The sequence below is a fragment of the Eubalaena glacialis genome, chromosome 20 (genome assembly GCF_028564815.1).
Source record: "Eubalaena glacialis isolate mEubGla1 chromosome 20, mEubGla1.1.hap2.+ XY, whole genome shotgun sequence".
NCBI classification, from domain to species: Eukaryota; Metazoa; Chordata; class Mammalia; order Artiodactyla; family Balaenidae; genus Eubalaena; species Eubalaena glacialis.
This window is the reverse complement of record NC_083735.1, coordinates 6,919,396-6,945,235: the sequence shown is the minus strand read 5'-3', so window position 1 is coordinate 6,945,235 and position 25,840 is coordinate 6,919,396. Positions and strand designations below refer to the sequence as shown.

The 25,840-nt window shown below is 41.7% G+C and overlaps 2 protein-coding genes across 8 annotated transcripts in view; one reads left to right on the top strand and one right to left on the bottom strand.

Moving 5' to 3' along the window:
* Positions 1–25,840, top strand: part of MCPH1 (microcephalin 1) — a 230,423-nt gene that overhangs the window by 120,950 nt on the left and 83,633 nt on the right. The gene's annotated exons all lie outside the window — the stretch shown is intronic.
* The window catches only part of ANGPT2 (angiopoietin 2), a 53,728-nt gene that overhangs the window by 15,993 nt on the left and 11,895 nt on the right, over positions 1–25,840 (bottom strand). For both annotated transcript variants that reach the window (XM_061177638.1, XM_061177639.1), the window contains exons 2-4: positions 8,636–8,791; positions 5,336–5,457; positions 479–711 (exon numbers count right to left, since the gene is read on the bottom strand). In XM_061177638.1, the coding sequence (XP_061033621.1) occupies positions 479–711; positions 5,336–5,457; positions 8,636–8,791 (511 nt within the window). The remainder of the gene's footprint in view (positions 1–478; positions 712–5,335; positions 5,458–8,635; positions 8,792–25,840) is intronic.

The window sequence follows — 25,840 nt, the reverse complement described above, 5'->3', positions numbered from 1 at the left end:
GGCAAGATGTAGTTAAGGATGTGGTGAGAGAAGGAAACTGGCATTTCCTGGGTACCAATCTTATGCCAGTTACTGCAAGTACCAATATTATCTCATTTAATCTTCACAACAGCCCTACGGGCCTAGGATTGTTTCTCCCTCTTAAAAAATAAAAAAATGTCCACTATGGTTTAGTAACTTACCCAGCCCCAAACATCTAGTTAGCAATGGAACTAACTAAAAGTAGACTCTCTGAGCCCATGAACAAAAGTATGTTTGGGTTGGTTTGCCTCATAATAGTTAGTATAAATATATATTCCCCTTCCCCTCTTCCTCCTTTTTAATCGATTCCATATTGAGACCCTATAAAGCATTCATATGAAATATGTAAGAGAAATGTGCTTTTTCTGAAAGATGAGAGTTTTTTTAGAATTTTGAAAGATTCGTCGACTACTGGCAGATAAAACTGAAGAAAAACTTATATGTAAACTTTACTTACAGTTTGATGTCGATATCATAGTCAGTAAATTATGCACTGTCTCCATCAGATCATGTTGCTGCTTTTGGAGAACTGAGTTATTCACCGTGGCCGTCACCAATTGTTTTTCTAGTTCTTCAATGATGGAATTTTGCTTGGATACTAACACCTGGAGCTGATCTTTCTCTTCTTTGATTGACCGAAGTTGGACTATGTGCTTGTCTTCCATATCTAGAACTTTCTTTTCCAGGAAACTTGTAAAGGGAAATAATTGTTAGTTAGTGAAGGGTTTTCTGATCACCATCAAAGCCAAGTGCTTTGTAAACAGCTAATCAGTTTCATAATCCTTATACAATCGTTTATATTTATTGAATTTCTGCTTCTCCAAGGCACTCTGTTAAGATGTTAAAGGAGTTATAAAGTGACAAGATGTTGCCACAGCCCTGAAGAAGCTCTCAAACTTGCTGAGATCAGATAGAGGACATAGATATGACATGAGGAGAAAGTACCCCAGTGAAAATGTAAGGTTCATAACTAGAAGTTACCGCATACAGTGCATTTGAAGACCGTGGTTCCGCTGAAGAGGAATGTGGACAAGGACGAGGTGCCCTTGGTTTGGGGACACCTGTGGGTCAGTGGGGGGAGCCCCGGGCTGAGGACCTTGCCTCTGCACGTGACCCCTGGGTTACCTGGGGCAGGCCATCCCCTCCTTGGATCTCAGGTGTATATCTATCTAAGGGAAAGTCCACCTACAGAAATAAATCTCTATCCATAGTGAAGGCATTAGAATAGATGATGCTCTCTGAGACCCCTTCTAGTTCAAATAATCCATGGGTCTGTTGGTCCTTTTTGGGGGCAGTGACATTTCCTGGACCTTTAACCCTGGAAACAACATTGCTCAGCCAAGAGACAAACTACCCATTACAGGTCTTACCTATGAGCATTAACAGTCAGTATTAATCATTATTATTATTAGAAATCAGTTGCAGCTCTTAAAGTTATCCCAGTCCAATAGTCATTGTAAACCCGTGTGTGACAATAAGTATACTGTCAAAGTACCAAGTCAAGAAATAATCCGTTACCGTGATGCCGACATTTGCTTTCGACTTTCATCAGGTTCTCCATATCCATTTTTTCAACTATTATTTCTTAATATTTTTACTGATATCAGCTAACTTATTTTTTTTAACTTGTGTATCACTTTCATTGATTTAAAAACCAAGATGACTTACCATAAGCAGAAGGTAACCTAAAAATAAATGCATAATTTTTTTCTTTTCTACCTAAAATCATTTCTAGGACCATCAGCGTACAGGCAATAGGATATACTCCTACAATGCTTCACCTAGACAATTAACATAAAATGTACGGACATTTTAAAATCACTAATCTATACTGCCTTCGAAGTGATGTTGCTGAAATTTGTTATCCAGCCAATCTTTTGTTGTCTTTAACATTCTATGAAGAGGCATAAAAGAAAGATGTGATGATCACACGGTCCACAGTGTGAATGAGAGTGTGAATACTCTGGGATGGATATTAAAAAAAAATTTTTTGTTTCTTCCTCCCAAACCTCTACCAGTATAATCCAGAGGTCAATCACATCCTGATCTAAGAGATTTAATCTTAAGATTAAATACGAGCAGGTACTGAAGAGTTAAGCCCAGCATCGGGTCATCCCAGACCAGGCTGGTTGTGAGCAGCACCATGTGTCATTGCATTTAAGGCTGTAAGGAGTCTCAGAGATCAGATTTTAGAGCAACGTTTTGCAAAATGCACATCTGGACCTGTTACTGGCTTGTGCAATCAATTTAGTGGGTTGCAATAAGCTTTTCTTTTTTTTCTTTTAATAAAAGGACACTAAATAAACAGGATAAAACAGATGGGAATAGAGCATAAACTCATAGCAAGAACTTTGCGCAGCGCAGCAAATGCCATGGTCAGTGTTGACGGGTGATGGGAGGAGGGTGGGGCAGGGTGGAGAATGCCTGCATTGCCTGACACTTTGCTTATTAGCATCTTATTTGAATTTCTGATACAGGATGATCAATTTGATCATCACCATAACAGTTGGACTTAGGTACAGCTTAACTTTATATTAACATAATTCATGGTCTAGTTGAGAAATGTGGGGAAATATCCTTGTTGGTGGAAACATCAAGGCTGAATCATGTTTCTTTTATGAATTTTTTTTCTTTAATTATTTATTTATTTATTTATTTTTATGGCTGTGTTGGGTCTTCGTTTCTGTGCGAGGGCTTTCTCTTGTTGCGGCAAGTGGGGGCCACTCTTCATCGCAGTGCGCGGGCCTTTCATTATCGCGACCTCTCTTGTTGCGGAGCACGGGCTCCAGACGCGCAGGCTCAGTAATTGTGGCTCACGGGCCTAGTTGCTCCGCGGCATGTGGGATCTTCCCAGACCAGGGCTCGAACCCGTGTCCCCTGCATTGGCAGGCAGATTCTCAACCACTGCGCCACCAGGGAAGCCCCCCTTTTATGAGTTTTTATTGCCTCTCTTCAGAAGGGGACAGTGTCAATGACAACATTTTTCAATAACAATAATCATGTAACAATATCACAATTTAACTGAACTGGTACAAGTAGCCCCTAAATCAATCACTTATTTTAGAAGAAAAAAAAAAGGATGATAAGATGAAAAAGGCATAGTAATTTTCAACTTCAGCTGGTGAATCAAAAAGTGTTATAGTGGCAATTTTCAGAAAAATGTTGACTCTAATAAGTACTTTGACTTCATTGGAAACTGTTCCATGAAGAAGACAATTGTACATTGGGGGAATTATTGAAGATAATTTAAAATGTGGTTTGTCAAACGTGCAACACATTCACATATTTTTGTAATGATGTTCCTGCAGATGAAATCTTAGGCTAGTCAAAATTTAAGGCACCTGAAAACAGCACGCCAAACTCACTGAAAGATGTAGAGTCATCAACACAATTTTCTTATTTTTATTTACTTACAGTTGTTGATGAAAAAAACATTATTATTGCCATTTCATTTCATATTTGTGACAAAAGAGAGCATGATTTCTGCAGCTGCTAAAATGATTATTCTTCCTGCAGGTATAGATTTAGATTTGTTACATATGGTTTTTATAAGTCAGCTGATAAAAGCTATGCCTTTCAGTGTCAGCACTATGGCAGGTCATTCAGAAACAGTTCTTATGCAACTCCAGTCTGAGTTAGATGTTTGCTGTCCAAGCTGTGGTGCTCTGGTGCTGCAAGTCACGTAGGATTTTAGTTTGTTAGAGATGTTTATTCGACAAGGTAGTTTTACGGAGAAAATGTTGGGATGTTTAAATATAATTTCATATAAAAATGGAGTGAAATTATTGGAAAAGCACATTACTGGTCAAATGTCAATTAACCTGGGAAAAATTGTGAAGGATTAAGGAGAAAAAAATGTGAAGGATCATTTAAGCAAGAATTATCAGAAAATACAGCAGATTTCTGTGTGGTTGCAATCACTGTTTTGCACATTGTAAAGCCTTAACATACAAAGGAATTTCATCAAATCGTGGATGATCAAAAAACGTAGTGAAAGTTGTCAATTGTTTTTCACAGCAATTCAGGTTGACTTTGTAGAGGAAAGTTTGCACCTTGTGGTAAATGAAAATATTAAGCAGTGTGTCTTGATTTGGGAATAAGATGCACACTTTTTTAGCCAAAGGGCAATACAGTTTGACAAAAATTTACAAAGATGGTGCCTGGGTAACGTAACTGACGTGTGTAAGTGATCATTTTAGCATCCTTGCATACTAACTTAGAAAACTATGGTGGGAACCATGTCCAGTACCAGGGCGTCCAGCATTACTGCAGCCCACTCAAAAGAACATTAAATAAGGCCATTTTAACAACATGAAACTAGAGAGACTGTTATATCTCAATTATTGGTCTCAGACTTTTATTTATTACTTTGCAGAAGAGAAAAATTTGGAACGTTAAGATATTTGGAATAAAAATCTACTTGATTTTCAAAACCCTAAATCAATAATGAGTCCAACTTGTTACTCAAAGAACAGAAGAATTGTTTCAGCTTAGTTCTTGATTAACAGGAAAGAATGATTATAAGACAATAAGCTTACAGTCATTTTTGGTTAAGAATAAAGAATTATTTAATTGTGAATTAGAGTGTGTTGTTGCCTGACCATTCTCCATGTCATATGTACATATCCCGATTAGAAACAAGGAGGTAAGCACACCTGGAATGTGAATAGAATTATCCTCATATGTCCCCACCTGGAATAAACCTATGAAAACCATCCCCACTGGTCATCCATAATCTTAGTTTTTGTATTGGTTTTCTTGGGATTTTTTAATATTTATTTAGATATTAATATAACCATATTTAGTATTAACTTTTGTTTTTACTTTATCATACGCTTTAAGAGTAAATACTGCATTATGAAATGTGCATTGGTTTATAATAAAGTGTAGTTTTCCTGCTGTAGACAGTTTTGCATTGGAATAAACTAAGTCCTCAGAGGCAAAGAACTTGGTAAAGTTAATATCAAAATGCCCCAGCCAGTGTAACTTTTACTGCACAACCCTGGCAGTAGTTTTCCATAGATTCATGCATAATATTGAGGTAGAATTCGGAGGATTAGTGTAAGAGAATCTTTAAGGGGCCAGAGGATTAAAAAACAAAGTTGAGGACTGTTTTAGAAGGTGATGCCGTTCCAGTATTTTTCTCCGAACCCTCTCCCTACCTTCCCCTCACAAGGTTTCTGATCCTTGTACTATACGTTAAGAAATTCAGCATTTTGGAAGCCACGCTTATAATTGATAGTCACATGAAATAGGCTTTCATATCTAGAAAGTGTACAGTTCTGGGTTATACATTTCTTTGTATTTTTATTACCTGTTCTTATCTTGCAGTTTGTTTATTTCACTGGTCTGATCCAAAATCTGTTTTTCCAATTTGTTTGTAGATAGGGAATGTTCCAGAAGCTGAAGTTCAAGTCTTGTTGTCTGATTTAATACCTAAATGTAACAAAATAAAATTCCTATTTATTATTTTTTAATTAGATATAAAGTTATCTAAATTACAGGAAAACATAACTAAAATGTTACTTACTTACCCAAGCATCTTAATTTGGCATATTTTTCATTTTCAGAAAAGGCTTGTTGTGCTGGATTACATCAGAGTGTGTTAAACATTTTTTTCATCACGTATTTTGGAAAGGGTTTAATAGTTCTGAACAATGGTGTTTGTGTCAAATAATGTTCATTTTCTTGTTCTGCCATGTTTTACCATTTCACACAGTGAGAGATAATTGAGAGTATAAAATGGTCATATTTAATATATCGGAAGTTGTTGATAAATGAAAAGAGGCTTTTCCTCTGCTCACGACAAAATGCTGTTCTCACATCTGTCAGTAGACAAAGTGTTCAGAAGTCACATACTTCCATTCTATAAGAACGTAGCTCATTTTTAGCCCAGCATTTCCTTGTTTGTATTCACTTGTTTAGTCTTTCTTTCTTTCCACCCCCCCTTTTCTATTGCTCTTTTTCCTATTTTAAAAATCATGTAAACCCATCAGGAAGCAAGAACATCAGTATGAAGCAGGAGCTCAGTTTTGCGTTGTGGGCCTTTCTGACATAGACCACGTGCGGTATCTCTGTTCCCATTGTGTTCAAACAACTTAAAGAATGAATTCTTTCGCGTTTGGCTGCGTTTTAGCAGGAAGAGTCCATGACTCACATCCTCTGTGTCATGGTTACTCAGGATGTGACATCATGTGTAAGTGTCAGGCAGAATTGTTGCCCAGAATGAGGGTCCTTGAAAGAAGCATTGTTTGCTCGGGGTCTGTGTCATTCATGAAAGCGGCAGCCCAGCCCCACCGTGCAGGTTTAGGGACGGTCTGGTCCTTAGTCAAAGCTGGATGCCTTCATACCATGAACACTTCTGCGCATGAATAAAGGCATTGGCCAACCTCAGGGTGTGATTTAATATTAACACCCGGAATATAGATTTGGCCTACATCTTCTTTGGGCCCAGACGTTCTGTGTTGGTTATTGATAGAAGGACCTGGAAACTCGGTCTTTTATTTAGCTCCTAAGAGCTATAAAATGAGTTCAGTGGGGGAGGGGTGGGAGGATGGCGTGTGGGTCCTGACCCACCCAGGACCAGTTGCGATGTTTTCCATCACTTTTCCGAAGGCCTCCAGCTGCAGGTGACTCTAAGTTACCCAGGTCACGTGGTTGTCTGTTCTCTCTGAGTTCTCAGGCCTCCAGCCACCCCTCACAGTCTGGTTTAATAGTCTGACACCCTGACAGGCTGGAAGAATCTTCATATCAGAAATTTTCATGTTTGGATTTAACCCATTTCACATAGTAACTACCCAGCAGATGCCTTAAGTAAGTTGGTATGTAATTCGGTCCCTTGATGTCCTTGCTTGGGCTCCGCCGTCTTAACGTCTTCAGTTGGACATTATAGGCTGTTTTCTTTCCAGCCATCTTCCTATTTTCCTGTTATCCTGGATCAGGTGATATCTAGTTTCACAATAGATTTTTTATATCATGTGACCCAACAAAACCTTATTAAATGCTAGTAAGCCTAACTTACACAGGATGGCAAAGATTTACATCATTGCTCTGTATCTTATACTTTTTTATTTCTCTTATCTGAACCATAGGCAATGTTATACTTCCAGGACAGCTTTTTGAAAGGCTTAATTGCTCATCAGTTTTACTACCCAAAGGTGGGATGTGGCCTAAACATTACTAATTTATTCTAATAATTGACAATGGATATGTTGATACATTTACTTTTAGAATTTTGTGTCTTCTCCTTTTTGGATTTTATTACCTCTAGGGATTACAGTTTTCAGTACCTTGTGACCTGTTGTGTAAGATATTTATATTTGTCCTAAACTCCTCTGATATTATGGAAAGATGTGGTAAGCAAATAACTTCTTATTCTATATTCAGATAAAAATCTTTTATTCTCCTACCACCCCCCTGCTGTCCTCTCTACCTTATCCAGTAGTTCTCAGAGAGACAATGAAAGAATGCTCGTGCCCTTCTCAACGTGGGCTTATTACAGTTGGAAGGCTTATCGTTTCTCTTATTTCTTATCCCCTCCTGACTGATGTTTGGCATTTCTTGGTCTTTTAGCTTAAGTAGCACATAAGAATAATATGTCATGGGGATCGTTTACAATTAAATCTACGTTTGTTTGGTTTTTTTTTTTTTTTTGAGCATTATTTATAACTCAGGATAGGAAGATACTAACTTCATAAGCCTATAAAGAAGCTAGGGTTAGGACCCAGAAGGCCATTTCACCGATGACAAGACTTGAACTTGAAGTATCTCCGTAAATCCCCCCAGCAGCACTTTTTCCCCACCCGGACTCTTCTTATTGGGTCACATATCGTTTGTCATTCAGCATGGCTCCAGATGAATTTTGTTTTAATGTTTTGCTGTTATTCTTCTAATATTTTCATATTTCATATTCTTCTTTCCTACTACTATTAATTGATAGCTCATGGAATCTTAAAGCTAAAAGGGAACTTGGCAGTCAGCACCTGGCCAGTCCCCCCATTTCATAGTCACAACCTCGGAGGCCAGGGAAAGCTAGTGCCTTGTTGAGATTTGTGCATCCGGTTAATCATGGAACTCAAGGTTCTGGGCCTCAACCACTTCTTCTTACTCTTCTCTTTGCTTCTCTCTCTATAAATTCACACCACAAATTGTACAAACACACACCACAAATTGTTTTGGCAGTTCTGTGAGACTTCGCTTTCATCTTAACTCAAGAGTTAGGGTTAAGCACAAAGCTTCTAGCACTCTGCCTCAGTGCTTTTCATGTCTCAGATGCACAAAAAAGGGAAGGGCTCAGAAATGGAAAGTTTATCTCAAGTCCAGAAAATACCAGTGAGGCAGAGGAACATCTATCTTGTAGTCAAGTATGAATAACATGAAAATGGTTTGTATGTCCTCAGTAGAATAAAGGTAATATAACTTCAGTAGTAAAAATGAAAATATATTTCCTGATTTTAAATTTCTATCTAGACACAAATTCTTAATTTCTTATCAATTCATCCTTTTTTCCACTATCCTCGCGCTTTCTCTGCTTTTCCCTTGTTTCATTAGGTAACGATTTTGCGCTAGTATTTGTCTGGCTGGGCCATTCTATGTTTCCTGTTTCACTACTTACTTGGGCTTCAACATCAGTTAACTTCCGGGTCTGCTCTGCGGTTTGATTTAGCAGGTTGGTTCCTATTTCTATCATCACAGCGGTCTGGTTCTGCACTGCGTTCTGTTGTATCTCCACCATTTCTTTCTTCATGTTGTCCTGGATGTAATTCTCAAGCTAGAAAAGAACAAGTGTCAGGAAGACGGTCATGAGTCGAATGATCAGAAACCTTATTCCTAATTAGTTTCCCTGCCTTTTAAAACACCTCTTGGAAGTCTTGTGCCTTGCTCTGACTTTGCAATCTTGCTGGGGTTTTTTAATCACTAGCAGTAAAAGACAGTGTGATTTTATGTTAATTCAAAATCTGGCAGCTCAGTAACAGCATGTGTGGGAGAGAGACGGTTCAGATAGCCCTAGAAGTGCACACAGGCAAGGGAGGTGGTAAGACCACAGCTCAGAGGTGGGCAGATGGCCGTGCCGTGCGGCAGGAAGGGCCACCAGGATTTCGCTGTGTTGCATCCACGTTACGCAGGAAATGAAAATCTGGTACGAAGAAGCATCACTATTTCTACCACTTTCTAGACTTGTGGTTTCTCAAAATACAGGCTTCAGAAGACTCTCTAAGATAGAGTATGAGGAGGGATGCACCTTTGGATTTTCCCTGTAACTCAGGGCCACATTCTGCAGAGACCACCCCCCTACCTTCCCTCTTACTGAGGTCATCACACATTAGACCTGTTAAGTTCTCCTAACGTGTGCATTTTTCACAGTTTCGTCATTTTCTCTATCAGGCAGACTTAATCTTAGTCTAGTCTGTTCATTATCTCACATGACCGTCAGGATTGGTTCTTCTCCCATGGACCGAGGGCATGCCTGCTCATTTGAACACTCGCTTACGTGCAAGAGCGTCAACAAGCTAATTGACTGCCATGGGTATAGATGCCTATGTCTTTGGCAGTAAAAATATACAGTTAAATACAAATGCAGGGACTTCCCTGGTGGCACAGTGGTTAAGAATCCACCTGCCAATGCAGGGGACACGGGTTCGATCCCTGGTCCGGGAAGATCCCACATACTGCAGAGCAACTAAGCCTGTGCACCACAACTACTGAGCCCGCAAGCCACAACTACTGAAGCCTGAACGCCTAGAGCCCGTGCTCCGCAACAAGAGACGCCACCGCAATGAGAAGCCTGTGCACCGCAACGAAGAGTAGCCCCCGCTCGCCGCAGCTAGAGAAAGCCCGCGCGCTGCAATGAAGACCCAACGCAGCCAAAAATAAATTAATTAATTAAAAAAAAATTACAAATGCAGGCCAGCCAGGTGTGTGGGAAGGAACATGTAGGCTTCAGGCCGTGCACACCTGCTCCCCTATTTTCCTTGGACTCTAGGTAAGTCGCTCAACTTTAGGGGGGGCCACAGTGTCCTCGTATACATAATAGGGTTTCGGTTTGGTCAGAGGAGTGTTTTAAGGATTAATTAAGCTCTGCTTTTAAAGGCACTGTGCATGTATAACTCTAGGTACTTAAAATTTCATTTCCTTTCTTTGTTTTTCTTAATGATCCAATCATGGGAGCCACAATTCCAGTCATTGGTCTAAACTATAAGGTCATGAGGACAGAAACCTTATTTTTATTTTCATTTCTTTTTCACATAGTTATAACTCAAAAAAATTTTTTTATTAAATTGGATACTTGAAAGTTGATTATAAAACTGCTTATTTATAAACAAAATCTGCTAATAGTGACTTTCTTTACAACTCATGATTCTCTGCAGAGAAACCATTCATAGAGCTAGTCATCAAACCTTATTTCTCCTAAAGTGTTAACCCCTGAGTAATTCTTTGCTTCTGCCTATAAGAGTGAGAAAATGGAACGGACAGGGTCGAGTTTCTCCCGACAATCAAGGGCTTCTTTGTTGGTGCAGCTTACACACTGTGTCCTGAGTGGTGGTGCAGGGTCGGGGTTGGTGTGAGAGCTGTAGGGCTACTGTTTCCATGCTGGTTTGCATCGGCTCCATCCCACGCACTGCCCGTCTCCCTCCGTGCTGGTTATCTTGATGGTTCACAGTCACCCCCTGGTTCTCCCTTGGTTTGGGCAGATCAAATATAGCATGAAACCTGACAATTACTAGAATCCTGATCATTTGTAAAATCTTGTAGTTGAAGCCTTTACTTCTCAATATGAGAAGTGGTCAAAATAGAAAAGACCACTGTAGGAAAAAAATCAGGTACTACTGCTTGGCAGTCCAACAAACATGTATAATATAGACTTCGTATAATCTGAAGCGTGATAACCCTTGTTACCCTTTTATTAACTAGCTAGTACTAACTAGCTCAGGCCTTTTGGCGGTTGTGGTCTTTCTTTCTTAATTCATTCTTTCCTTTTTCCTTTCCCCCGCCTTTTAAAAATTGTAACTTTTTACAATTTAAATACATGATATAAAACAGCTCATGGATAGAAGTTTGTAATTTCTCCTTCCCTCCCTCCCTCCCTCCCTGTCTGCTCCCTCTCTCCCTCTCTCTCTCTCTCTCTCTCTCTCTCTCTCTCTCTCTCACACTACCATGGGAATAATGGAATTTTTGAGGTTAAAGTTAAAGCTATGTAAGTCATCCAGAAGAGTTGTCTTAGTTACTCTTAACACCCAGCAAAGATAATATTTAGAAAGACTTATTCTGGGAAGTTTCGAACTATTAAAGATATACTTAAGCTAGGGTTTGGTTTAAGTACATACTCTGAAGTAATAAGTTACAAACTAGTAGAAGTAAGTCTTAATCTTCTTGTTGATTTGAGTACTTAAGAGCTAAATAAAAACGGTTCTATCTTGTTTCGCTCTAAATCGCATAACTAGAAGGGGAAAATGAATCCTTCATCATCCTCAACCCCGACTGTAGAACTAATGAGTCAAATGTGGTTACAATCAACAAGACACATGAGAGGATTGTTTATAATTTGACATTTTAAAGTCAAGTTCCAATTTAAAATTAGACTCAAGAACTTTAAGACATAAAAGACCTAACTTTTTAAAATAAAATTTCTTAACTTTATGGCCACATCTTTCTCTAAGCTTGAAAACAATAGAATATAAATGGTTTTTAAGTCACTAGTTTTTCAGCTTTTCAGGATGACGAAGTCTGTGTACGAGTTATGTGTGTGTGAAAGTATATGTGTATGGTATGTTGCGGGGCGGAGGTTAATCTTACACTGAAGCAAGTTACAGGTCTGTGTATACACGTGATGTGTGTATATAGATATTATATATAGTATATACATATATAGTTTCTTTATATAATATGTACAACTAAAAAAAGTAAAATTCTATATGATACTGACCCAATTGCTAACTAATTGAAGTCTTTGAGAGAAAAGTAAAACACAAACAGGAATATCAAGTATTAGATACTTTGCGTTGATTCTCAGCAAGATCTGTGCTTTCACACTTGACGCAGCAAAATTAAATTAAGGTTTTAAGAGAGATGGGCGATATGACAGTTGAGTACTCTAAGAATTAAGAACGTACTTAGTCCCAGAAACGGTAGCAGCAGTAACAACCACAGTAACTCTAGTTGATGTTTGTTGGTTGCTTCCATGTCTCAGTTACTGTGTTCATCTCTTTCCATGGACCACAGGTGCCCAGTCTCACATGGGCGCTTCTGGACTGGGGTGCCTGGAGCAGACGGGTAGTTCAACCCCGAGGGCACACCGCACTTCCTGCCTTTTAACAGCCAAAAGTGGTACATCCCAAAATTGCTGTGAGTGTGCCTTCCAATGTCCAAGCGTCTCAGTGCCTTAAAGAAAAAGATAGACCACCTACCACACAGTTAAGGAAGGAGAGGGGGTCATTTTTACTAATAGAAAAGCCTAGATTTGAAGACTACCAATGACGATTTTTATCTCCTGGGACATGACGAATGGGTATTTTTCACCCCCAAAGACTAGTAGTAATTTTTAGAGAGAAAGGCTCTGAACATTCATTACGTAGTGTGAAAATCGCCCATTTAATGCAGGCTTTCCCTAAATCGCTGCATGTGCCTGAGCATACGACCAAATCTAGAAATGAAGCCAGTTTGGCTGATCCGCACGGACACACGTGCTTTGAAATTCCCCCATCTCTTGAGGTTGACAAATTAGTTCTTCTCTGGTTTGTTGCCTAAAAACGTCTTTCTGTTTAGTATCTCCCGTATTTAATTGTCTGCAACTGAAACCCAGAGATCTAGAAATCGGCCCAATGAAAGTTCACTCTAGTATAAGGAGGTCTCAGTACAAGAAAGAACATGAAGCAAATGAGATCTTTCCTCTCACTGGCAGCGTCCTGCTCCCACTCTCCTGCAAATGTTTCCCGTCCTTGCTGTTTGCGCTTAGCCACTCTTATCAAAACAGTTCCAAGACACTTGAGCCTCCCCAGGGAGGGATATGGTTCTTTCTCGTTTCACATGGGTGGCTTCACATACTCATATTTTGCAGGAATGTTTGACATTGCCCTCATGTCTGAAGATGATTAGGCAGTGATTCTCATTTGTGGGTCCAAGTGCCTCGGAAAGGTTCCCATTACAAGTTAGAAAGAATTGTGTGGACGTTCATTTTGTCCTCGTCTTAATTAATGGTCCAAGCACGCTTCCATGTGTGGGTCCTTGAGCTCTTTCTGTTTCCTTCGGGTTCAGATGGATTATCCAAACTTAAATGAACCTCGTAAGGCTATTGCTATGCTTATACTTGCATAGATTCTTGCTTGATATTATTTTTTATTCGCTAAAAAGAATTACACCCTAAACACCATCTTTTAAAAGTTGGCAACACATTGAAATTCAAGCAGCCAGAAGAAAATATTTTAACACAACATAGACATATATATTTTTTTCAAGGTAAAATATGTCCTGAGGTTTTTCATTACTCCCCAAACATTTGGAAAGATCAAATTTGACAGGAAAAATAAGTCCATTTACGAAGCAACTGTGGCAGATTGATTACACACTAAAATATTTCCCTGGCTATCTTGCTTTTCACCAAGATTATCATCATCATTTTTTGTACCAAAAGGAAAGTAATCTCGGAATTGGCTGGGGAAAGGAAAACATAGATAGTATACAAAAATCATCCCTAACTTCAAGATTTTGATGTTGGTCCCTTACCAACTATATAGATCCTGGTTGAGAGATCACTTCTACTTAAACAAAGCTCCGTGTCCTGGTGCCTTTTAGTTCATTAGGTTTTGTCCATCTGAATAACCTAATTTCCCTAGGAAGTTAACAAATAACTTGAGGTTTCATTGGAAACATTTTATTCTCTAGCATTTCAATTTGGAAACAAGATACTATAACTGTTGTCTCTTCCACTCACATCCCCCCCCCCCAAAAAAAGGATGTTTTTTCCTACCTCACTAATTCCTCCGACTTGATCCCTTCTTCCCACCAAGGTCTGCCCTCCTTTGTCTTCTGGGTTGTGACGCAGCCCCTAACTGCTTCCATCCCACCTGAGAGTCAGGGTGCTCGGTGCAGCTTGAGCCCCCTGCAGCTCACGTACTGCACTGCACCCGCTCCTGTGAGGCACAGCGCAGCACACACCCTTCTTGGCCTGTGCCCTGTGATCTCCTTGCCTCACGTCCTGTGCTCACCTGCCTCCTGGATGTGCCAGACCACGTAGGCTGCTTCATCCCTCCGGCCTTCGTCTGCGTCTCCTTTGCCAGGAGGCCTTGCCCTTTCTGCAGTCAGATGCTACACCATTGCCCGCTCTCTTCAAAGAGCCCCACGTCCTTGTGTGTTGCGATTTGATATCAAAAACATTTCGTTTTTGTCTCATTGATTTTTAAACCTCCTAATACTACAGGTTTACGTTCTTCTTTGCTTGGGATACAGCAATCCTGAAGCCGCTCTCCAGCCTCCGCGCTAGTAACAACGAGCAAAACATTTGCTCCGATAATTAGTTTGGAAATGTGAACGCAAGATCATTAAATCAAAGGATATTCTGTTTGGAAGGCTTATGACCTAATGTTCTTGGTTCCCTGTCATGAGGAAACTAAAACATCTTTGGAGGTCTTCAGACAGAAAAGTGGCAAAACTGGGCTTTCTTCTCCCTCCATATAAGGTTTTGTTTTGTTTTGTTTTGTTTTGTTTTTTAATCTGGACATTTGACTGCCCAAGCAGTTGTGTCCTCAGCAGTGTTTAAGGAGAGATGCAGATGTTAAAGGGGGAAAGGCTGGGAGATGCACGTCTCAGGCAAACCTTTGTCATCTCAGACCTTGCAGGGGACTAGGGGCAAATGCATTGCTCCACATTTTGGAGATGATGATCAAATACCCCATGAGCTGGGGAGTCTTTCCATGTCCTTTTTGTATTGATGCCATACTTGAATTCATGTCTCCCAGAAGAGCCCATATCAAAGCCGCTTGCCTTCCATTCTGGCCCTTTCTGTCCTCTCCAGTGTCCGGCAGACAGGATATAAAGGGAAGCTAGGCCCTGACAGCACAGGTTTTCTGAGTGGTTAGTAAGCACACCTGCTTCTGTCCTCCATAACTACATGGACACCACCCCACAGAGGATCATTCAAGCACTTCCTATAACTAATTTGTTCTGACCTAGTTTTCACTTTTTTCTATTTATCATTTGTGAATGGCATTCTGTTATCTGATCCTGTGTCTAGATAACCCCGTTCCTATTTTCACTAGTACAGAGAGACTAAAAGTGTGCCCTATGCTGACTGTAAACTTGGAAGACGTGATAAGGCAGAGCACCGTAGTCACTAGTTGCTGCCGTACTGAAGTTCATAGCTTGTCCCCCTCTTCCTGGGACAGATAAAGTTGTAAATAATCTGAGTTCACCAGTATATCTGTGCTCCATCAAGTCATATGTCTTTGCTTTTATTTGTGGGCGTAACTATATATTCCTCTTCATTATTTAATTGGGTTTTTTTTTTTTTATCACATACACTATCTCTTTGCCTCTTTGTATGTTGCCCTTACCATCACTCCAAAATCTAAGGAGAAAATGTATTTTTCCCCTCAAAATGTTCCAGTCATTTCCTACTGATAAAAAGGCTATTTTTCATCAATAGCACCCCTTTTAAGTTTAGGCAAGCATAATGAGGCTGGTATAGCAACATAAATTTGTTTGGGCATTTCATATAGGAAAAGGGGTCATGTTTTACACAAGATACAACTCTTAAGAGGGCTCTTAAAGTACATACCTATTTACCCAAATATCTGCTAGGGCTCTGGTTCACAGCACTCACAGATACTTGTAAGTCAAGGAGCAAATAAAATGCAGCACATGCTGTCAGGTCATATATACACTTATATACAGCAAGGCTAGTTATAGCAATTGACACCTGTAAAATGCCTATCTGTATCTACATCTATATCTTATCTATCTTTCTATGTATATCTATATGTATATGTTTAATCTCCTTTGATTCTCATGCTGCCTTAGCTTGGGTTTCCCCCAAAGCGGAGCCCGAGACAAAGGCACACATGCAGGAAGTTTACTTAGGAAGTGGTCCCAGGGAGCAGCCTAGGGGGACAGGCGAGGGAAGCTGGGTGGAGGAGGCCGGCACACACGCGGACACCCTTGACCACCGCGGTGGCATTGGTGAGAAATCCCACAGGACCTTCTGAGGATCCGTAGGAAATGTGTTTCAGAACCTTCCGCCTGGGGCAAGAGAGAGCGCACTCCCATCCCTCGCGGGGCAGGACGACCCCCGTGCTGTGCCGCAGGGGCCCGCGGGTGCGCCGGCGTCCCCACGGCTGGGGGTCAGGCGGGAAGTGGGCGTCCGGGGGACTGAAGCCCACTGACTGCTCCCTGTGAGACTGGCTGGCGGGGGGGGGGGGGGCGCCCAGAGGACGGGCCGTGGTCTCCAGATGTTCTGGGGGAGCAGGGGGCGCCCCCGGGCCTCATTCACAGAGCAGAAACCCCAGGCCGGAGCCCTCCCAGCCTCACCCGCGGCCGCGTGGACCTGACTGTGCTGTGATGGGAGGTGAGGCCAAGGTGAGCGGCTCCAGGCCCCAGGTCATGTGGGATCATTGGCTTAAAGCCCTGGCATGTGCAGTTTGGTAACGTTGCTGAGAGAGCGGCCGTGAAAGCAGCTCTCCTGAAAGTGTCAGTGTTTATAACGGATTGGAGAAAGGGTGGAGCCGGAGACAAAAGCGAGGCCACGATCACCGATCACGTATGCAGAAGGTGAAACACGAGCTTAGCAGGCCAACGCAACTGAGAGGACTTCCCTTCAACCTCAGCAAATGCCCGACGGCACAGAAGACAGTCTGCAGGCTCCGTCATTGGTCTGGTGCCTGGGACACTTTGTTCTCAGCCTAGGAGATGCAAGTGATGCTTCCTACAGAGGTAGAAAGGGAACATACGACTATTCTCTCATTTATAAAAGGAACTGAATTGTCAGTTATTACAATGGGAGCCGTTGAAATTCAGCTCTGGGAACGAGATTTGATTAATTTAGATTACAGTATACTGAGGATTTCTTTTTTAATGAAACTAAAGTGTTCTTGCCTCTCTGAAATTAAGGTGCACCGAGAAAAAAATAAGGTAAGTAAATTATTTCAGTGTCTTTCTACGGCAGGCAGAATCTTTGAAACATTATGTGTATATTCATGAACATACATATTTATAAACATGTCCTCAGGTGTGGAGATAAATGTAGATACAGATATATCCATCCATTGTCACCTGGCTGTGGGGTGACAGACCTTCAAAAGCTGGGTGGGGAGGAAGGCTTTGGAAATCAATAACATTGTTGAACTTTCTCATTATGTGAATGAGGATTCTAGGCCCTGGATCACAGTGTTAGCTGGTAGCGGAGTGAAAATTAAAACCCTGGTGACCCAGTGCCCAGTCCAGGACTCTTACCACTGCACTGGTGTACCTATACTTACCTGGGAACTTTGCTACCAAGTGTTAACAATGTTACTTTTTCATTTCTGAGATGAAGTATTCAGATCGCAAAGGTTACTTATGCCTGTGCCATTTCTGCTCTTTCTGTATTCTGTGGGTTTGCAAAAATCCTGGGTAGATTTCTAGGGACAAGATAGTGTGATCGGGCTTCCCTGGTGGCACAGTGGTTGGGGGTCTGCCTGCCAGTGCAGGGGACATGGGTTCGAGCCCTGGCCCGGGAAGATCCCACATGCCGTGGAGCAACTGAGCCCGTGAGCCACGGCTGCTGAGCCTGAGCTCTGGAGCCTGCAAGCCACAGCTGCTGAGCCCATGTGCCACAACTACTGAAGCCTGCGCGCCTGGAGCCCGTGCTCTGCAACAGGAGAAGCCCCGACAGTGAGAGGCCCGCACACTGCAACGAAGAGCAGCCCCCGCTCACCACAACTAGACAAAGCCCGCACACAGCAACGAAGACCCAACACAGCCAAAAATAAAATAAATAAAATAAATAAATAATTAAAAAAAAAAAAAGATAGTGTGATCATCTTTGGAGCAAAAGCAGATTTTTTTTTTTTCTTTTTAACATGAAATAAAGGTACACTGTCACAATTACTATACTAGATGGCTATGAAAGGGAAAAGACTTAAAGAATTTAAGTGATTTTTGTCTTGAAGATACTTTCAAGACAAACTAGTTTTTTAGAAGGAAGGCAGGAAGCTTGTGTTGTTTCTTTAAAAGAATGGGGGGAGGCGCTGGGAATGCAGATGGGAATGCTTGAGAACTTGTCAGAACGGGGCCTTGCACGCCCTGCTGAGCGCCACACAGCGGAACAGATTCCAGCCAAGCCCCTCTGCTGCCTTATCTCCTCTGCTAGCAAAAGGTGGAGAGAATTCCAACGGAGAGAACGCGAGGATACTACTGGAAGGTGCCCAAAGTACACTCGATTGATTTGCACGAAAACAGCGATAAAGTCTTCCATCCCTTGTATATGATGATGTACTACTGATGCACCATCAGCAAAAATGTGTTCTTACGGTATTTTCTCGGTACGGCTGGTAGCTCTCTTTTGAACTGTTCATGTTCTCTTGCCCCAAAACCATTCTATCTACTTTACGGTGGATTTGAATAAATGGACACAACATGTATGTGTATACTCTCTCCACCGACTGACATTTCTAAGAGCCGAGTGTGTGTGACGGTGCCTTGCGTGTGGTGAGGAAATGGAGAGCTTCGTTCAGCATCACACTCTAGTCAGACTTGCTGCAGTAACAATGCTGGGAAATATTTAGACAAGTGTGTTCATTTTGCTTTTCATGTTCATAAAGCTGTAGCTGCAGCTTTTTTAATTTTATGATTGTATAGCAGCTAAAGTTCATGCTTCTCTGAACCATTAAGGAGGGAGAGTTTACCTCATCTAATATATTAGATTATCTCTAATTTGACCTCTGGTTCAGTCCTCTCAAGGGTTTAAAGCTATAAAAGTTTTCATATTTTTACATTTATTTACATAATTCAGTGGCCTGTGTGTGCATACTTTAAGGAATCGTATTACTTGCTGGCGCTTTGCAAAAGCAAAGAAACTTAAAAGTGATCAATCCTTTTTTTAAACTCACATTAGAAATACAGATTATTTGTTTAATTAGGCTATGTTTTGCAGATTACTCTTTAAAGCTGTAATGCATTTTTAAGCATTTTAACAACTTATTTTAAACCTGATCAACAGAAAAAAAACTTTTTTTCTAATCGAAAACAATGCAACAAAAGCAGAACAATATTCAATGACCAAATTAAGTGGCAAATAGAATAGTACAGCTTTTTTTTTTTTTTTTACTAATTATAACTCATCTTTATTTCTTGATCTGAAATTTGATAACTGTCTCAAGTATATATCAAAGTATTTACTGTTCACCGATGAAATATTTTGCTAGTCCAGCTGGGACTGCGGTTCACTTTGGAAGGCCATGGGGAAGCTTTACGCATGTCCCCCTTCTGGCTGTGACTCGCAGGCCCTCAGAGCTGCGGACGGCTGAAGTTTGGCTCCACAAGAAGAGAACCTCCACCAGGAGCTGCAAATAGTGGTTATGACTTCGGACAAATCAGTGACCTTCTAATTATGTCTTCCAAGACCTCCAGACCCAAAATAAGAGTGTCTTGCTACAAAATATATGTTGTATCAATCTCCCCTTTACACAATACCAGTTCTAGGGATGGTGTTGTTTCTGACTCATTTTTAGAGGGAGTTTATTTCAGTCGTTTGTTTCAGCGGCATGTCATTCATGTGTAGGGAAGTCACTTTCTCTCCAGTGGTTAAGTAAGAATAGAGATGCAAAGTTTGGCCATAAAGTGAAGATGTCACTTTAAATGCACATTATTATATTTCTACATGGTTAGTTACTTATCATCCTAATTTTTGAATAAAATTTCACTCTAAGAAGGAATCCATTTAAATGGACACCCAGGGACTTCCCTGGTGGCTCAGTGGTTAAGAATCCACCTGCCAATGCAGGGGACACGGGTTTGATCCCTGGTCCGGGAAGATCCCACATGCCGCGGAGCAACTACTGAGCCCGTGTGCGCCACAACTACTGAAGCCCATGCGCCTAGAGCCCGTGCTCTGCAACAAGAGAAGCCACCACAGTGAGAAGCCCGCGCACTACAACGAAGAGTAGCCCCCGCTCGCCGCAACTAGAGAAAGCCCGCGCACAGCAACGAAGACCCAACACAGCCGAAAATAAATAAGTAAATAAATTTTTTAAATAAATAAATAAATAGGCACCCATATAGATTTACACCTTGTCATAAAATGAACCTTTCTTACGTACTATCTTGCTCAATATAAAACCTGTTGAGCTGCCCGAATCATGAGGATTGGGAATGTTTTGTGGCCAAGCATATGATACCAAATTGAAACTGCTAAATAATATTCCTTTGTGAGCACTTTTCACTGCTTTCTTTCTCACAATAGAATATTATTTTGACGTGTAAATATTGCTCCTTGGGGACTGGTTTGATGTGTTAGTGCACTACATCTCAATTTTTTTAAATAACAGATTGCGGGTAAAATTAAACACATCATGGGCAGCCTGTGAAGCAAAAGGAGCCCATGCAAAAGAGTACCTACTATATGATCCCATTTATATCAAGTTCAAGAATAGACCAAACCTATGGATGGTGACAGAAGTCAGAATAACGGTTTCTTGTTGGGAGGCGTTTAGGAGAGTGCAAGAGAGATTATTAATGGGGAAGGAGCACGAGGGGACCTTCTGGGTGCGGGAAATGTTTTATATCTAGATCCCAGTGCTAGATACACAAGTAAATTCATATTTTAAAAGTTCACGAAGCTGTCAATTTAAGGTTAGTACACTTTATACACTTCTTGTGTTTTAGACCTCAATAAAAATATTTTTAAAGGCAAGGGTATTAAAAATGAAATGTTTGATAACTTTTGCCGTGACACTACAACCCTAGCTACTATAAGTGATTTTATTTACCTCTATCTGCAGCTTTCATCTGGTTGTACCTAAGTACTGCCTAAAGAAAACTTTGAAAAAGTGGTTTTAAAGTGACTGTCTGCAGAGAGTGTAGATTAAACCGTTCCAGCTGCCCAAAGAGGGTTAAAAGTATTCAGTTAGGTAAATTAGGAATTTAACATTCCGAAACTCGATTCTTTCCGGATCAAGCATAAAAGGCATTTGCTCTCGGAAGACCGAGAAAGAATTCATGCAGTTCCCATTAGTCTAAAAATAAATAATAAATAAATAAATGTCTGAGTCATGGGTTGCATTTTGATGGAGTTCAGTGGCTTCAAGTATAGGAAGAAAATGATTTATCCTTTGAATAGCTGTGCTACCCATTGGGATGAATACAAAATTGCTCTGAAAAAAGTAAAATAAATGAATTAACCTATTGAATTTAATTGTATTTTGAGTTATTCCAATTAAAGCAGCTCTTGCTTTTGAGCAGCATTATAAAAACTTGAATAAAGTAGCTTTGTGCTGGATTCAGGTTGGAGAGAAGTTACATGTGTGATTTGTGAAGCTGTTGTAGGGCCATCATTATGGCACAGGTTTTGGGACTCGGACACACCTGGGTGTGAATCCTAGCTCAGCTGCATACTAGCTACCAGGTCAACTTTCTTAACCTCAGATTTCTCACCGGTAAAATGAGTATATAAATGCATTCTGTGCTACGTTCGTCTGAAAATCAAATGGGACAAATGAATCAGAGTTCCCAAGCTGTGTGCCAAGGCTCCCCAGGTCCCTGCAGCAAACTCCTAAGAACACTGGGGACAGTTCAAATATTCAAGGGAAATCCCACAATATTTAGCATCTGTCAGCTGCTGGAAGAACTAGTAGCCCAAAGTAGCTCAGTTTCAACACTATTAGATGGTGCCACTGGGCAAAGCTGGGTTTTTAGTGGTTTGCTGTTGTTAAAAGCAAGAGCGCTACAAAAATCAGCATGGAACTTAAAATGGGGGTGGCAGTGTCCGACCCGATTCCGAAGTTTGAGGAGCTGGGCAGTGCCTAACTGGCAAACAGAGTCCATAAGTATTTGGGGTTACTTGAGTTTTAGAGCATCCTGTATGGAACCTTGCATTTGGTAGGGCGTAAGCCCAATCCAGATACTGCCTTTAATTGCCCTATGATTTGATAATGTTTATTGGAAAACCAGTAAATCAAAAAGACTTAGTAAATCATATACGATCTTCATCAAGACGTGTACTTGAACAGTTTCCCAACCTCAGAAACCATTCAGAAAAACAGCCACGCTTCTCGCAAGCTTGTTGCTTGGCCCGGTGTCTGCTTTCAGGCTAACAACTTTTGTAAGCGCCGTGCACTGGGGGAGAAAGCTTCTTAGAGCACACGGTGCGTGGGTTCTGTGGACGGCGTGGCAGCCTCAGGCCGACGTGTTTTGCGTGGTGTAGTGGAAGTACCGAATGCGTGCCAGTCTCACAAAAGTAACGTGGTCCATTTCTGCCTGTAATTTACAGTTTGCACGCTTGCCACCCTCATTCGTTCAAAGTTGAACTAGTTTTATGGCGCGCAGAGAAGCCCAGCTTACTTGAACACCAAATGTTCAGTGTGATTCTTCAAACGCTTGTGGTAAAAGTACGAGGGACTTGAGTCATTTTCCCATAATTAGTTTCAGTTCTGTAGGTCAGCCCCGTCTCCCTAACCCTGCTGCCTTGCATGCACGTCTATTCCAATGGAAGCTAGTGGAAAATTCCTATCCCCTTTCACTCCGCTGCCATGAGTTATAAAAAGCATGTCATTCAGGATTGACTTTTTCTTCTGCAATGTTGAATTTTTACTCACAATTTGAAGGGGAAAAAAAAATAATCATTTTAAGAGAGATTTGTCTATCAGTGGGGGGAGGGGCCATGGCATCACTTTGAGCCACCGGAGAGAATGGCTGACTCACTTTCCTTCATCTTTAGGGGGTCGTGTATTTATATCAACGAGTGCTTTCTGAGGGGTAGTATATCAGAGTGCAGCATACCACCTTGTCTTTTTCAGGGTCTCATGACACTCGTTCACACAAGTCACTTAAGAGCCACATGTCACTGAGTAATCAGTGGGCACAACAAGCTCACACGCACGTGCGGCTGGGGAGTGAGGGCTCATACAGGAGATGGGAATGAGGGGCGAGGGCTCACACAGAAAGCAGGGAACAGCGGCAGAAGTTTTCCTATTGTTAGGGTTCATTTGTTTGTTTCAATCAAAATATGAGTCATCTTACCCCCATTTTTAACCAAAAATCACTGTGGTCACTGCTGTGATTTGGTCTTGACGCCTACAGGCCGGTTTAATTTTATCAGTGGTAGTGAATTCTTGAAAGCTTCCCTCAGTCGTAGAAATCTGGTTTCAAATTAACGTGGTCCACATGCCAGGTTAAACTTTGTGGCTTAGCGTTTTTGTTGAATCCCCTCGGCGGAAGGACCTACATTGGAGTTTTGGCTGCTGTTTGGGACTCAAATTATGAGTAGTTGGTTCCACTGGAATCTTGGCCCTCTCCTGGAGTGACTCTAGGAGCATTTTGGCTTAAGGAGGCCAAAGATAGAACTTAAGTGAAGGTTTTTTCCCAAAACGCCTATCCTGCATCCCAGCACTTTCAGGTGGTATGTGTAGACCTCTTTTAATTGTTCCTGAACCCCTAAACCATTGGTCTGCTGGAGCGTGATTGGCTTTGGGGGGGAAAGTCCATGCTAGCCTCGGAAACCTCCTGAAAATGACAGTGGTAAACTCAGAACTGGGGTATGAACCCTCATCTTAATCCTTCTCCCTGGGGGCCACTAGCTCTCCTCCGGCCGACCTCAGGGAAACATCTCTTGGTTCTTCATGGCCCCGCTGCTGTGGTTTTGGTGGTCCCCATAACTGCTCAGGAAGCAAGATCAGGCCGCCCACGTGGAGAGAGGGGCTGACATGCCCCATGATGCAGAAAGTACACCTAGTGGGTTTTCATAACGATGACCGTAAGTCATGTGCGTTAAAGTGTAATACCATTTAGAAAGATTTGAAAACGGAAAAACCCTGGTGCTCCCAAAAGCAAGCGCCAGTCTGGAAAGTGGTTTTGTTTAGAACCGTCTCTCTCTGATGCTGGAAAAGAAGGTGTCGTCAGGGGAGAGGCGAAGGTAAGGCCGGAGGGAATGGCGGGTCGTACTGGTCAGGCCTGTATTTTATGTCCAGGCTTTCTTTTCCATTGAATGTTTATACAGCGCCTTCTTTCCTCAGGTGTCTGCTGTACTATTTAATGATCTCTTTGTTAGCCTTCCATTGTAACCTTAACGGAATTATGTTTGACCAGTACTTAAAATACTCCTCAGAAGTCCTTTCTGAGCACCTCGGGAATAAACACCAAGACCACTCTGCAACGTATGGAATATTTTCTGAAGAGCAGGTTTCATTAGAAGGTAGATTAGTCTTGGAAATCATTCAAGGAAGCTTTAAGTCAGTCCAACTGTACAGGTTCCAAAGATACAAGAAAGACAATACACAATACTTGGGTCTGTCCAGTTAAGAAGTGTCAACTTCCATAAAAGAACACAAGTATCCATCTACAATAGTACGGTGGGCACATAAATTGCGTCATGCTCCTACAGTGAAACGCTACACAGTAATGGAAAAGGGCAAATTTTAATACACACAACAACATGGATGAATCACAGAAATAATAATTTTTAAGACAGACTCAAAGAGAATACATGCTGTATTCCAATTACGTGAAGTACAAAACTTAGCAAAATTAACCTGTAGTGGCAGAGGGCAGCATAGAGGCCAGCCTTGAGAGGAGGGGCTGCAGGGTGGGAGGGGCAGGAGGGAGCCACCTGGTGGTCATTACACAGGTGTGTACATCTATCATCAAGGTACACGCTTCGGATTTGTTAATTTTATTCTAAGTTATACCTCAAAAAAAAAGAAAGTGCTGGATTCCGTAAAACAGAGCCAGCTCAGAGTCTGAGGCATGTCTAAGCCAGTGTCTGAGTAAACGAAAAGCAAGGGCTGACCTGGTCCAGTCGAGTGTTTGGGGGAGCAGAGGTGTATGTGTGAATAGACCGAGTCCCTGCTCTTCAAAGCTTCTTATCTTGCCCGTCCCTTACTCCGACAGGGCCGTCTTGGGAAGAGTTACACTTCAGTTTCTTATTCACTTGCTTATTCATGAATCCCTCCGCGTGTCTGGAAACAGAGCCACGTGTGTGCCACCGTCCGCAGACTCAGCAGCGCCATCTCGCTGTGTCCTGAGACGCCAAAGGACGACGGCAGCTGCCATTTATGCAGCGTCGCCCTGCTATGGAGGCTGAAATCATCCGGCTTTGACTGTTCTGCGTTATCAGCCTCGGTTCCAGTCCTGAGAGTGAGAAAGCAGAGCTGGAAGGAGGGGGAACAGCGCTCGGAAACAGGACAGACGTGGGTTTAAAAACCTGCTCTGCAGCCTCACATCTCTGGAAGCTAGCAAGTCACTTAACATCTCAACACTTTTCAGCCTTCCCCGGGGGTCAATGAAAACAAGAACGTCGACCCAAATGGGTCTTCTCGCAACTTCCAATATTTGTTCTTACTCCTGGCGGTGGACGCACTCAGGGTGTGACCGTTGTGTATAGTATCAGAATGGCAGGTGTTAGGGGACCACCGTGAAGTGATCCACGCAAAAAGATGTGTTATTATAAGAAGCTCGGAAATAAAGAAATTATCCTAGTATTGCTAACTTTCTGCCATCTGTTACCACTCTGAGCTGGAGTTTCTTCAAAAAAAGAAGAACAGGGTATCTACCTTCAGTAGGCTGTCACGAGGTTAAACGAGCTGATGTCACCAGGTCATGTGCACCTGGTAAATGCCAGCTGCTATCCTGACAACCGGCA